Source organism: Microcaecilia unicolor, chromosome 1 (assembly GCF_901765095.1).
Source record: "Microcaecilia unicolor chromosome 1, aMicUni1.1, whole genome shotgun sequence".
NCBI classification, from domain to species: domain Eukaryota; kingdom Metazoa; phylum Chordata; class Amphibia; order Gymnophiona; family Siphonopidae; genus Microcaecilia; species Microcaecilia unicolor.
Window position 1 is genome coordinate 119,122,730 of NC_044031.1, and position 12,098 is coordinate 119,134,827.

At 41.5% G+C, this 12,098-nt stretch overlaps 1 protein-coding gene across 2 annotated transcripts in view; it reads left to right on the plus strand.

The window, feature by feature from the left end:
* CUBN (cubilin) overlaps positions 1-12,098 on the plus strand; it is a 697,556-nt gene that overhangs the window by 490,237 nt on the left and 195,221 nt on the right. For both annotated transcript variants that reach the window (XM_030199596.1, XM_030199602.1), the window contains exon 39: positions 3,416-3,611. In XM_030199596.1, coding sequence (XP_030055456.1) covers positions 3,416-3,611 — 196 coding nt within the window. The remainder of the gene's footprint in view (positions 1-3,415; positions 3,612-12,098) is intronic.

A 12,098-nucleotide genomic window follows, 5' to 3' on the forward strand; every position in this document is an offset into this window, starting at 1 on the left:
GAGGAGAGGAAGAGACTACATTTCCCAGCAACCTCGGGGCAAAGCCTGGTACAGAGATTACCTTCCCCAGCAGGAACAGGGGGAGAACTCTAACAAGGAAAGGGTGGTGCCCCTGCAGGGTAATCAAGGGAAAGAGGAACAGCTGCAAAGTGGGTGGGATGGGGAGCCCATGGAGTATCAAGAAGCTGGGCAGAGAGAAAGAGAGGAGAGCGAGGAAGAGCCTATGGACCTCTCAGCCTGGGCTCACTCCTTAGGTAACAAAATAAGGGACCAGGTAACTTCATGGTATGGTAACTGGGCTAAGAGAGGAAAGAGGAAAGGTCATGTGGGAGAATGGGTCAGTGCTTAGAGAGAGTGACCCAGATGGGTGGGGCCTTTTCATTTTCCAGAGCTCAGGCTGTGAATGAACTTTGAGTTTAAAGAGTTCTGGTTGAAGAGGGATGAGAGATTTTCCCGGAGTGGGCTGAGCCCAGCAGGAAGAAGGTGGAGTGTGAAATGTGGCTAAAAAGCCTAAAAGAAGCTGAAGGGGTTTGAGCTGTGTGCTGAAGACTCAAGAACTATGTTTGTTTGTTTTTTTGGAACTGCTTGCAGTGTTTTGGCCCCTCCCAAGGGAGAGGGGGGGAGAAAGAAGACCCAGGGCTATAAAACTGTCTAAAAGGAGCCCAGCTGGGTGCTGGAGGCCTGGGAGTTAAAAGTTGTTTTTTTTTTTTCTTGCTGTGTTTGTACCCCTGAGAGGAGCAACAGGGGGAATTGTGAGGTTTTTTTTGTTGATTCAAGTATTGTGTCTTTTTGCACTGCTGGACTGTTGGATCCCAAGCAAAATAAAGAACTTGTTAAGTTTGCTTTGAAGTTGCTTTCTTTGAGCCCTGCCCTGTGGACTGCAGTGAACCAGGAGGTTGGGCAGCAAGGGTGAAGGGGAGATCCCGAGGACCCTCAGGCGGAGGGGAGGATCATTTTCACAACATTAAACGTCATCTGCCATTTAGATTCCCAGTCTCGTAAGGTCCGCTTGTAGTTTTTCACAACCTTCCCACGATTTGACTACTTTGAATAACTTTGTGTCATCGACAAATTTGATTACCTCACTAGTTACCCCCATTTCTAGGTCTGGCTGGGCGCTGCTCAGCTAGATATTTAGTTTGTTTATCTCTGTAGCAACAGTGGGAAGGTTTGCTGCACAAATGGATACTTTTACTGATCACTCTGGCAACAGTGAGGCTTATGTAGTAATTGTTACTTTTACTAACTGTGCATCTGACAGCTAATTAATTATACAGCCTGAGCAGCAGTTGAAGTCCGTACACAGATGCCTCTGTTTGCTTAACTACCAGAGTATAGAACATCACTGTGAAGACTCAGAACTCTTAAACCAAATCTTCTTTAATGCAAATTCAAACAAAGGAAAATAACGTACAGTTTTGTAGTGGTCCATAAGAGTCTATGCCCTGAAGATTGGGAGTCTGTTCTCAAGAAGACTCCATCCTCTAGCATGCATGGACTGGCTAGGAGAAATCCAGCTCTGGGCAGGGAATGAATGTTGTCAATACTTTTAAACTGGTAAAAACCCTGGTCATTTACAGTAAGCTGATAGGGGAGTATTCAACAGTTACAGCAAAGATGCTGCAGACACATTCAACCCCACAATGGAACAAGAAGGGGCGGGCTACAGCCCACATACAGAGAGATAAGAGGCCCGCCAATAGGAAATATCCCACAAGGCCTAGGGAACAGGGACAGGTGCTCAGGAAGAGCCTACCACAAGAGAACTACAATTACATCACTTTGTAGTCCTATCCTACTTAAAGAGCATACAACACATATAAACAAGCACCTTGCCTCCATGAATATGGGGGCAGAACATTCCCACTCGTGCCACTCTTCTGGTGTCTTTCTCTTTAGAACGTGATATTAGTTTTTAAAAGATATTTTAGTAAAAAGGAATTTTTATTTTGCGGAAAGAAACTTCAGTTTTTTTCTGATGTTTCTAGAGCAGCACAACTTAAACGTAAACAATTTCTTCAGTTGAAATTGAGAGTGCAAGCACTTGGTGCTGGTTTCTTTTTGAAATTTCCTGTGAAATGTATAATTGCTTTTCCTGATACAACCTATTCCTTTTTTGAGCCAGTTCAGTTAGAAAGACTGCTGTTAGACAAGAAAACACGATGATTCTTAGGGGGATTGAAGGGAATTTAGCCAGGATTTATGGTTTATATTGTAAGGGTTTAATCTTTACTTTCTTTATTGTTGTTGTATAATTTCTCTCTTTCATTCTTGTGATGTGGACTATATTGTTTTCTTATATTGGTACTTTGTACAAATGTTGAATAATTGCAAATAAAAAAGAAACTTTTTGCCTATCCATCATGTCAACTAATTATTTCTACAATCTTTTCCTCTCCCTTAGAGATCCTTTGTGCTTGTCCCGTGCTTGCTTTCTTTCCCATGCAGAAATTACAACTAAAAATTATGGTTATTTACACCTTCTCAAAATCAGGTGTAATTGTTTGTGCTGAAATCATAATTCCCCCGGTTCTTCACCCAAACTGTGCCCCAGATCATGCCTACTCTTGGGTCATATAAAAGTACGTACATTCTGGTTGTTGCACATCCTTTTCATGCATGAGGCAATTTTATAAGCTTCATTTTATCTGTAGACTGTCATATATGTGCAAAAATTCTTTTATAAATTTACCCTCCGTATAGTGTCTGAAAATCATTGCTAGGCAGGGAATCCTGCCACTCACTCCTTGCTCTGCCTTCACTCTGTTTTAAAATTGACCCCTAGCTCTTTCATTCTGTAACAGGCTGTCTAAATTTAAGCACCATTTTTGCACTTTAATACTGGCCCAGCAATGAATTCTGGGTAAAATTGCTAGTGGTGGTCAGCAAAGAACTGATCGGTATATCGGGCCTTTTATGTTTTTTATTGCATTAAATGTGCATCACTGTACCACATTTTCAGTGTGTTCTGGAAGGATAGGTTAAAAAAGAAAACAAATATTTGACAAAAATGAAAACATATCTCTAATCCCAGCTTTAGGTATAAGGGATCCAGTGCATTTTTACTAGCAAAAAAGGTGCTGGTACTCAAATGCTAGGCCACCCTTCAGGGGTGAAGTGATCACTGAGGGACCCATCCCACAATAGCAAGGACACCTGCAACCAGCCACAGAATCTATGACAAGGTAGAATTGGTGTGTAGAGCCTGAGCTCTTCCATTAAAACTTGGTTTCCATGGGTCAGTTTTAGCAGACAATGGAAAAGGTGCTGGTACTTAGTACCCCCAAGTACCCCCTTAAAAAAAAGCCCTGATGGGATCATTTTTTTTCTGCATTTGTAGACTGTTTCTTAAACAGAAAAATCTAGTAAGAGTTTTAGGTAGTGTTAACATCTTTACCATTTTCTTCCCATGTAGTTCTATGAGGGACCCAGCATTCATTCCCATCTCATCGGAACGTACTGTGGTATATTGCCTCCTGCATCTTTCTCAACCTTCAGCAGCTCCATGACAATTCAGTTTCTAACTGACAGCTCTGTCAGCAGGCCTGGCTTTCTCTTGGACTGGTATGCAATGGATGCCTCTACAGGACCTTTACCTACCATTGCCCCAGGTTTGTGTTTAAAATGGCATATAATCGTAAATACGTGTTTAATTTGGCTGCTTCCTAACTAATCTTGATTTGAAATCAAAATTCTAATTCTTGTTCTTCATTTGTAGGCACTGTTAGACAAAGCATGATTCCAGGTTAGGTAAAAATGATCTAGCGTAAAGAAAACATTTATAATGAGTAAATGTTCAAAGCTGGGCGCTAAAGCTCACAGCATAAGAACAGCGCACAAGAATAGCTAAGCGATGCTTGGAGAACATATGCATATAATACGCACAAAAATTTGAGCTAGTAAACCGAAAGTAGGGGGAGGAAATTTTAGTAGTAAGCGCAACTCTTGTACGCATGCCCAGCAAAAAAAACCCAGAAGAGCAAGCACACAGCGGTGCTGTTCTTCTGTGCTTTTAAGATGAGCCTTTCAAAAACTGTTTACATTTTTGAAAGGCAGAAAAACAGGCATAGATCTGTTCTTTCACTTTTACTTTTGATTGGACATGCACACAGGTTTGTTTCTCACTGCCTGTACTTCAGACTTGCATGGGCTTCCTTCAGCTTATGAAATAAGACAAACCCCCCAGTTTTGTCCTCAAAACCTTCTACACGACCTCTGAGCTTGAGGTAAGTTTTCGACATTATAGGCCATCATATGCTTCTGAGCATTGCAGCGCTTCTGTCTGAGCATTGGAAGGAAATATCTACTGATGTCATTAGCATCCATTTTTTTTTTATTTGTACCCTGCGCTTTCCCACTCATGGCAGGCTCAATGTGGCTTAGGTACTTATTTGTACCTGGGACAATGGAGGGTTAAGTGACTTGCCCAGAGTCACAAGGAGCTGCCTATGCCTGCAGTGGGAATCGAACCCAGTTCCCCAGGACCAAAGTCCACCACTCTAACCACTAGGCCACTCCTCCATTAGAATGCAATTTGCAGCCGTCTTTGGAGCACACATTAGCACCGGTGATTGAGCCCTTTGAGCATTCTGCATGTATGCAAATCCGGTAACTCCGTTTACCTCTGGCGTTAGTTTGGAGCATTAGCCCCCAAGTCTGCTCATTCCTTCTGATAATACTGTAGCAACACTGATCAATTAAAATTTGGAGGCCGATTCACTAAAATCCATTAGTCCATTTTACATGTAATCAGCCCCACTAAAACTAATGCAGCCAGTGACAATTAACAGGTGTGATAATGTACAGTAATGGCAGCATGAGTTACTGCGCTTTTTTGAATCAGCCTTTCAATGCATCATATATTACAAAGTGATAACTCGTCTGAAAGTGTAAAATCACATTACAAAAAAATCAACACTGCCATACATGATGCAACTAATTAAAGGCTAAACAAACTTCAGCTGGTGTGGATTTATGGTAAGTTTGGTATATCCTAAATGACTTTTCATTTGGATAAGTTTTGGCACTTCTACCGATGCATATCTTGTCCTTGAAACGTTGACAATCAGATTAAGAGTCTGAGGAAAGGGGGGAGTAGGAGGAGTAGGCTGTTCAACAACACCAGTAGGCGATGTGGGTGAGGAACAATCTCTTTATTAAATTATACACTCGACTTGACACAGCCGTGTTTCGGCGCAAAAAACGCCTTCTTCAGGAGTCTTGTGATATATAGATATACCAATATTAAGCACAAAAAGAATAAGAATAAGGCATCTGCTACAATGGTAATCCGGCAAGAAGGAGAAGTTTAACGGCTTCGCTGTGGCCCGAGGAGTTCAAACGCTGCTGTCGGCGCGTGAACTCGGGCCTGCCTGCCGCTGTGAGGGGATTTCCCAGCGCTAGCAATCAGATTAACCCATGCTATAACAAGGGAATTCTATATGTGGCGCCAAACATTAGGTGTTATTTCCATGCTGAATTGTCAGTTCAGAAAAGCGTTCTAATGGATTCAAGGCACCAAAACAGGGCAGATCTGCACGAAAACACATGCACCCGTTTATAAAATAGCATGTAAGTGTTTCCGCGCAGATCTGAAAAGGAGCAATCCTTTAAAATGTGCATAGTCTTATAGAAGAGTGTTGATTCACACCCAACTTGCGCACTGGGATGTACACCTGGTTCCAGTTGGTGTAATTCGTGTGCCCAAAATTGAGTGTGGGTCCTGGCACTACACGCTAGTTTATAACGAGCATCGATCCTGAACCCCCACTATAGAATACCATTCAGCACCGATTCTTTTCAGTGCTGAAATCTGAGTGCCATTTACTGAATCCAGCCCTGTGTAAAACAGCATGCTACAATAATGCCTTTAAAAAAAATTATTTATTTATTTATTTAAAGAAAACAAAGTGTACAAAAGTAAACCACCTAATACAAAAGCAATTCTGTTATACCATCACTCTTTGGTACAAGGCATATCAGTTACACAAGTCAAAGAAAAAAATTTTCCAGGCTGATTTGGCGGTTTAATATTCAGTAGTCCACAGTCCATAGTCTTAGTCAATGGCGTGCCCAAAACATCCATCAGTAATCCAACCCCATATCCTAAAATGGTTGTTTGGCAGGACAGGACCACCAAATGTGTTCTAAGGTACCCCCTCCCCCCACACAATCGCCAACAGCCATCCGAGACTGCTGGATACGTATGTTTCAGCCATGCCAGGATAAGATACCAATGATACAACATTTTATAACCATTCTCCACCATGTTGCTCGCTATGGACATTCGTTAACAAATTCTTTAAAATCTTTTCCCATTGTTGAGTAGTAAACTGTTTTCCCAGTAACCCTTCCCATCTAGAAATATAGGGAATAGGTTAAGCCCGTTGTTGTACCAATGCCCTATAAAACCTAGAGGTACAGCCTCTACCACTCATCCCATTCACAGCTCACTCTAGGTAGGTTTCCTCCTGCCTAATAACCCCAAAAGCTTGACACCTAATACAATCAACAACCTGCCTATAATAAAAATGACTTCCTGGTTACAACCCATATTCCTTTTACCTGATTCCCATCCAAAAAAATACCCCAGTTGAGAGATCCTCTATATCTCCCATTTTCTATATGTTACAATAATACCTTTTGATACATTACAGAATACCTCATCCTAACACCATATAATCAAAGAAACGCTAAATATGAGGCAAGAATCTATCTCAGACTGCACCTCCCAAATTGCAAAAAAGTGATCTACAAAACTGTCCACTCTGCAGACTTCACTTACCTAGGAAACAAATGGTGGAACTCCTTACCACCCAAAATAAGAAATATACAGGAATATACTAGATTCCGCAAAATCCTTAAATCCTTCCTAGTCAAACTAACCCTCACAGAAGATCAACCGTATCTCAAACAATTAATTATTACCTGAATTGGTTATTTGCCGTTAACTTTCACTTTGCTTCATGTACAATTTTTCATTCATAATAGATTTTCTAAATGTTAACATCCATAATATCCCAGTATGTTTATGATACTGTATTGTAAAATTGGATTCTTACAACAAATTACTTTCTTATGCATTATTCTTTGTTATGTATCATACTGTTTATCGTAAGCCACATTGAACTCAAACTTGTTTGGGATAATGTGGGATACAAATGGCACAAATAAATAAAATAAATAATTGTGTAAACAGTTTTCTACATCAACAGCCTGGGTTATAACCTTTCCCACAGCATCTTTTCAGTGTACTTTTTCTATTGCCTTTAAAAATTGTTTGCATTTAACATTTTTAAAAGGCTCATACTTAACTATAGAAAAATGTGCTGATATGTGCTTTCACTTTCAGTTTTGATCAGATACATGCACACGTTTTTCTCACTATCTGCTCTTCAGACTTCTATGGGCTTCCTTCAAATATTGCACAAGGTATTCTATTGTAAGTAGGGTTAACATATTTTGTCCCCCCAAAAGGAGGACACATGCCCCGCCCCCACCACACACACACCCGCCCCCTTTCACACCCTCGCTCCGCCCCCTGTCACATTTTCCCCTCCCCCCTGTCACATACCCCGTCGCCCTCCTCCCCTTACCTTACTACTGCCCTGGTGGTCTACTGACCTCTTCGGGGCAGGAAAGAGCCCCCTCTTTTCTGCCCGGAGCGCTGCCCTGCATGCATCCTTTATGTTGGTGATCCGGACAAACGGGCAGATTGGCAAAACCTGCCCAGTTGCCCGGACATGCCCTCAAAAAGAGGACATGTCCGGGTAAATCCGGACATATGGTAACCCTAATTGTAAGGGTTTAAAGTATGTGTGGTACTCTGTGTTCTGTCTTGCACATTAAGTTTACTGTGAAAACTGCAGTCTATCGTTGTCCCTGCTTCCAGCTGTATGAGTTTGTTACAGATGCCTGGAGGATGGCCATGACTCACAGCACAAGAAAGGAATGTCTTACACACATTGATGTTTTTCAATGGTGCGCATCCTAGAAGAATGTTTGGCTTCCTGCATCTTCTTTGCAGTCAATATTAGGGACATGATTCAGCAAAATCTTTTCTATTAGACAGAGGAGGGAGAAAATGAAAAAGACCCTAAATAGAGGAATTTAGCATGGCCAATAGATTCCACCAGTGGTGTGGTTTTCCAATATATTGTAGAAACAGGCTAGAAACATTGATAAACCAGTCACTTTAATCAGTGTAACATATATTTTATATATTCTGAATATGCATAGGAACATAATTGAAAGCAAGATTATGAAATTGGCTTTTTCCTAACAATCTTATCAGTTATCAAATAACTTTCTTTTTTTTATTTTATTTATAAACTTGTAAAAAAAGTCCCGTTTCTGACACAAATGAAACGGGCGCTAGCAAGGTTTTCCTCGGAGTGTGTATGTTTGAGAGAGTGTATGTGAGAGTGACTGTGTGTGAGAGAGTGATTGTGCGAGTGTGTGTGTGTGAGAAAGAGAGAGTGAGTCTGGGTGGAGTGTGTCTGTGAGAGAGAGAGTGTGTGTGTGTGAGAATGAGAGTGTATGCAAGTGCGTATGTGAGACACAGTGTGAGAGAGAGAGAGTGTGTGTTTCACACAGATACAGTGTGTGCGAGAGAGAGAGAGTATGTGTGAGACACAGACTCTCTGTGAGACTGAGTATATGAGACCAAGAGCGTGTGTGAGTGACTGTGTGACACATAGAGAGTGAATGTGATACAGCGTGAGACATAGAGTGTGTGAGAGACACACTGTGAGAGTGAGAGAGAGAAAGACATTGACTGTGAGAGAGAGAGAGAGTGTGTGTGTGACAGAGATACCTCCCCCTGCCCCCCCCCCTCTCTCTCTGGTGTCTGAGCGTCACTGTGCAGGACGCTGAGCTCTGGCTGTGCTTCAAGGAACTGACCAATGCTATTTAATAGAATGCACCTCCAACATTCTGAAGCCGAGAAACCTCATGTGGTTGGTCACTTCTGCTTGTGACGAACCCGGAAGTACGTGATGTCAATTCAGGAGATGGATACAGAGAGCAGGAATGCCTCAGCCATGCAGTCCGCTTCAGAATGTTGGAGGTGCATTTTATTATATAGGATTTTAACAATTATATCCAAGCAATTTCACTTGTGCAGAAAAGTGTTACGAAAGGAAATCAAATCTTCCAAAAAGACATTCTAAAAGGAAATTAAACAAACTCTTAAATCCACAATATAAGGATCCAAGACTTGATGAGAGGATAAAAGAAAAATATAAGAAAACATTATAGGCAATAAAGGACTCCAGGTACTAAATGAAGAGTTTGGCTCAGTCTCCTGAAACTCTCTTGGTTGCCAAAAAGGCTGATAGGTGAGCAGGTTCAAAGAAAACATATTTAACAGCATTGTGTCTAATAATGCATTTACATGGATATCTTAGGAAAAAGGTTCCCCCTATTTGAAGAACACCAGATTTCAATTTTAAAAATTGCTTACATCGGCGTTGGGTGTCTCTTGATACATCAGGAAACCTAGAAACAATTTCTTTCTAATTTTGAAAAACATTCTTTTTTTTTTCAGTTTTATATGTTTTATGAAAGCGTTTGTCATACAAATAATACAAAAATGAACACTAAAGCAAACAAAACCCCCCCAAAAATAAACACAAATATGTTTAAAAAAAAAAGATCAGCATAACAAAATCAGAGGTCCATGGCAATACCTGTAAACATTCTTAATAACAACCATTGTTTATCAGGAGATAGTGTCACCGAAGCAACCAAAGTCACTGCGGTGGCTACTTCTGAATCCAAAGTGTTCAAACTTGCTGTTGTTCCACCGCTTTCCTCGGTAGATAGTATGAGAAAGGAGGGAATTTATCCTCCGATATACCCAAAATTTCCTTCATATAATGCTTTACCATTTCCGAGGTCATAACAGTAGATACCCTTGGAAAGTTTAAGAAGCAAAGATTGTTGCTCCTTGCAAAATTTTCAAGGGTCTTGCATTTATTTCTCAGGTTAGACAAATCTTTAACAAAAGAAGTCTGCAAATTCTGAATACCAGAAAAATCCTTATTAATTTGATCCACTCGAGAGTACAACACCTTCACCTGTGTTTAAGCTTTTCCTGCTTCCAATTCTACTCAAGAAAGCTTCTGTGTAAGAGCACCAATTTGTGAAAATAGAGTATTCCCCAGATCCGAAATCAATAACCATAAAGAATCCAGTGGGCTTCTTTTGCAAAAACTCAGGAACAGACACAACAGGAATAAACTCAGAAAATTCACCTTCCAGCTCCAGTTTGGCAACTCCTCAGACCCGCTGATGTAATCAAGCCTCTCTCAAAACAGTGCCCCACATAGTTCCTATAGAAGGCACCGCTGACTCAAGAAGTGGAGAACTTGCTCCTTGTGGCTGAGGGGGAGGAGCTCTTCGCTCAGGGGCTTAACGATGTTTCTAACCCCAGAGACGCCACCATATCCTCTCTTGCAGCTGGCGTCTATAACAGGCCTTCTCCAGACCTCTCCTCTAGCCCAAGACCTCTCAAATGTTGATCCATCGAAACCAACGATGTGGGATTGAAGCTGCTGGGAAGCTTGAGCATCCACTTTCCCCCGACATTTAGGCATTTTTCAGAGGCAAAATAATGAGAAGCCTACAGCACCTCAGGAACGTGCATCAAATAACATTTAAAATGGGTTTGTATCATGAGTTTGATGCTTTGCTAGGTTTTAAATTTTAGACACCAGTGGAAGTAATGTGATACATTATAGGATGGTTGTACTGTTGGATGTAACTCCCAGTTCCTTGTTGAAAGAATGCTAGAGTTGTTTTTCATGGTAGGAAGGGAGCCCCTAACTCTCCAAGGTTCTCAAAATTGTATATTCAGATGGTTTCTGTTTGAAAATTATTACAGTGTGAGGACTAAAAGAAACCGTGTACACCTCAAAGAATACCAAGTATGTAAAAGTTCCTCTTTAATTTACAAACATATGGACACATTTTCATCCTGTAGTTGGACTGCAGAAATAGCAAATGCAAAGACTGTAAGTATATTTTTGTCATCTAGGTACCTTGTAGTTAATTTTCAAAGAAGAATAACCAAAATTATAGCTATACAATATTAGATTCTGCTGGTGGCATAGCCACGGGTGTCCCCAGGTGGGCAGGTGCTCAGGCCCACCCAGCAGTGGTGTACCTTTGCTGTGGCTGGCGGGATTCTCCAAACCCTGCCAGCTGAAGACCTCCTCTTCTGGCAGCCAGAACTCCTACCAAGCTTGGCAGTCAGCAGCAATTTCCCTGGGCTTCTGCTACTGTCGGCATACCTTGCATGCTCAGTTTTCGCACATGTAGAGTGCCATTATTGGTGAGATGAGGAGCACTGCTCAGAAAGCCTGCTCCAACTGTAAGTACAGCAAGGTGGAGAGTATGGCATCAAGAGTTGGCTGTGAAGGAGAAGGGCACAGATAAGAGTGATGTACCCAATGAGTAAAGAGGAGTGGAGGAGTAGCCTAGTGGTTAGTGCAGTGGACTTTGATCCTGGGGAACTGAGTTTGATTCCCACTGCAGCCCCCATTCCTCATTTCATCACATTAAAAAAACCTTGGCCCTCTCACCCTTCCAAATCCTCATATTCACCAGCTTGAGGAATCCAATTTTGCCTCTGCCAGCAGCTGGACCAAAATCAAATTGACAGCAGTCTCTAAAACTAGAATCCTTCACCTGATACCATTGCAGATGAGCTCTTGATTATTCCCTTTTGGAAGTAATACTATAGAGTTTCCACTGTCTAGCAGTCCTTGTTCTTTCTCCAAACAGAAGCATCACTTCTTTCATACACTTGGGGTTAACCCTTTAGAGAAAATCAAGGATTATAAATCTAAGTTTCCTGTCATCTTCACTAACCTGTGATCCTCTCCTGGTTCCTTTGGACCTAAAGAAATTCCCACTTCTGTATTCCTTCAGCCTCAGCCCACTCCTTGGACAAGATGGAAGAGAAGAGCCAAAGTGTGTGTGTGTGGGGGGGGGGGGGGGGGGGGCTCGAGAATTTTAAAGAACAAACTCCTCAGAAAACATATCCCAGTGGGGGATGTCTGTAATATAACATATTCCTACTATCTGACCTCAAA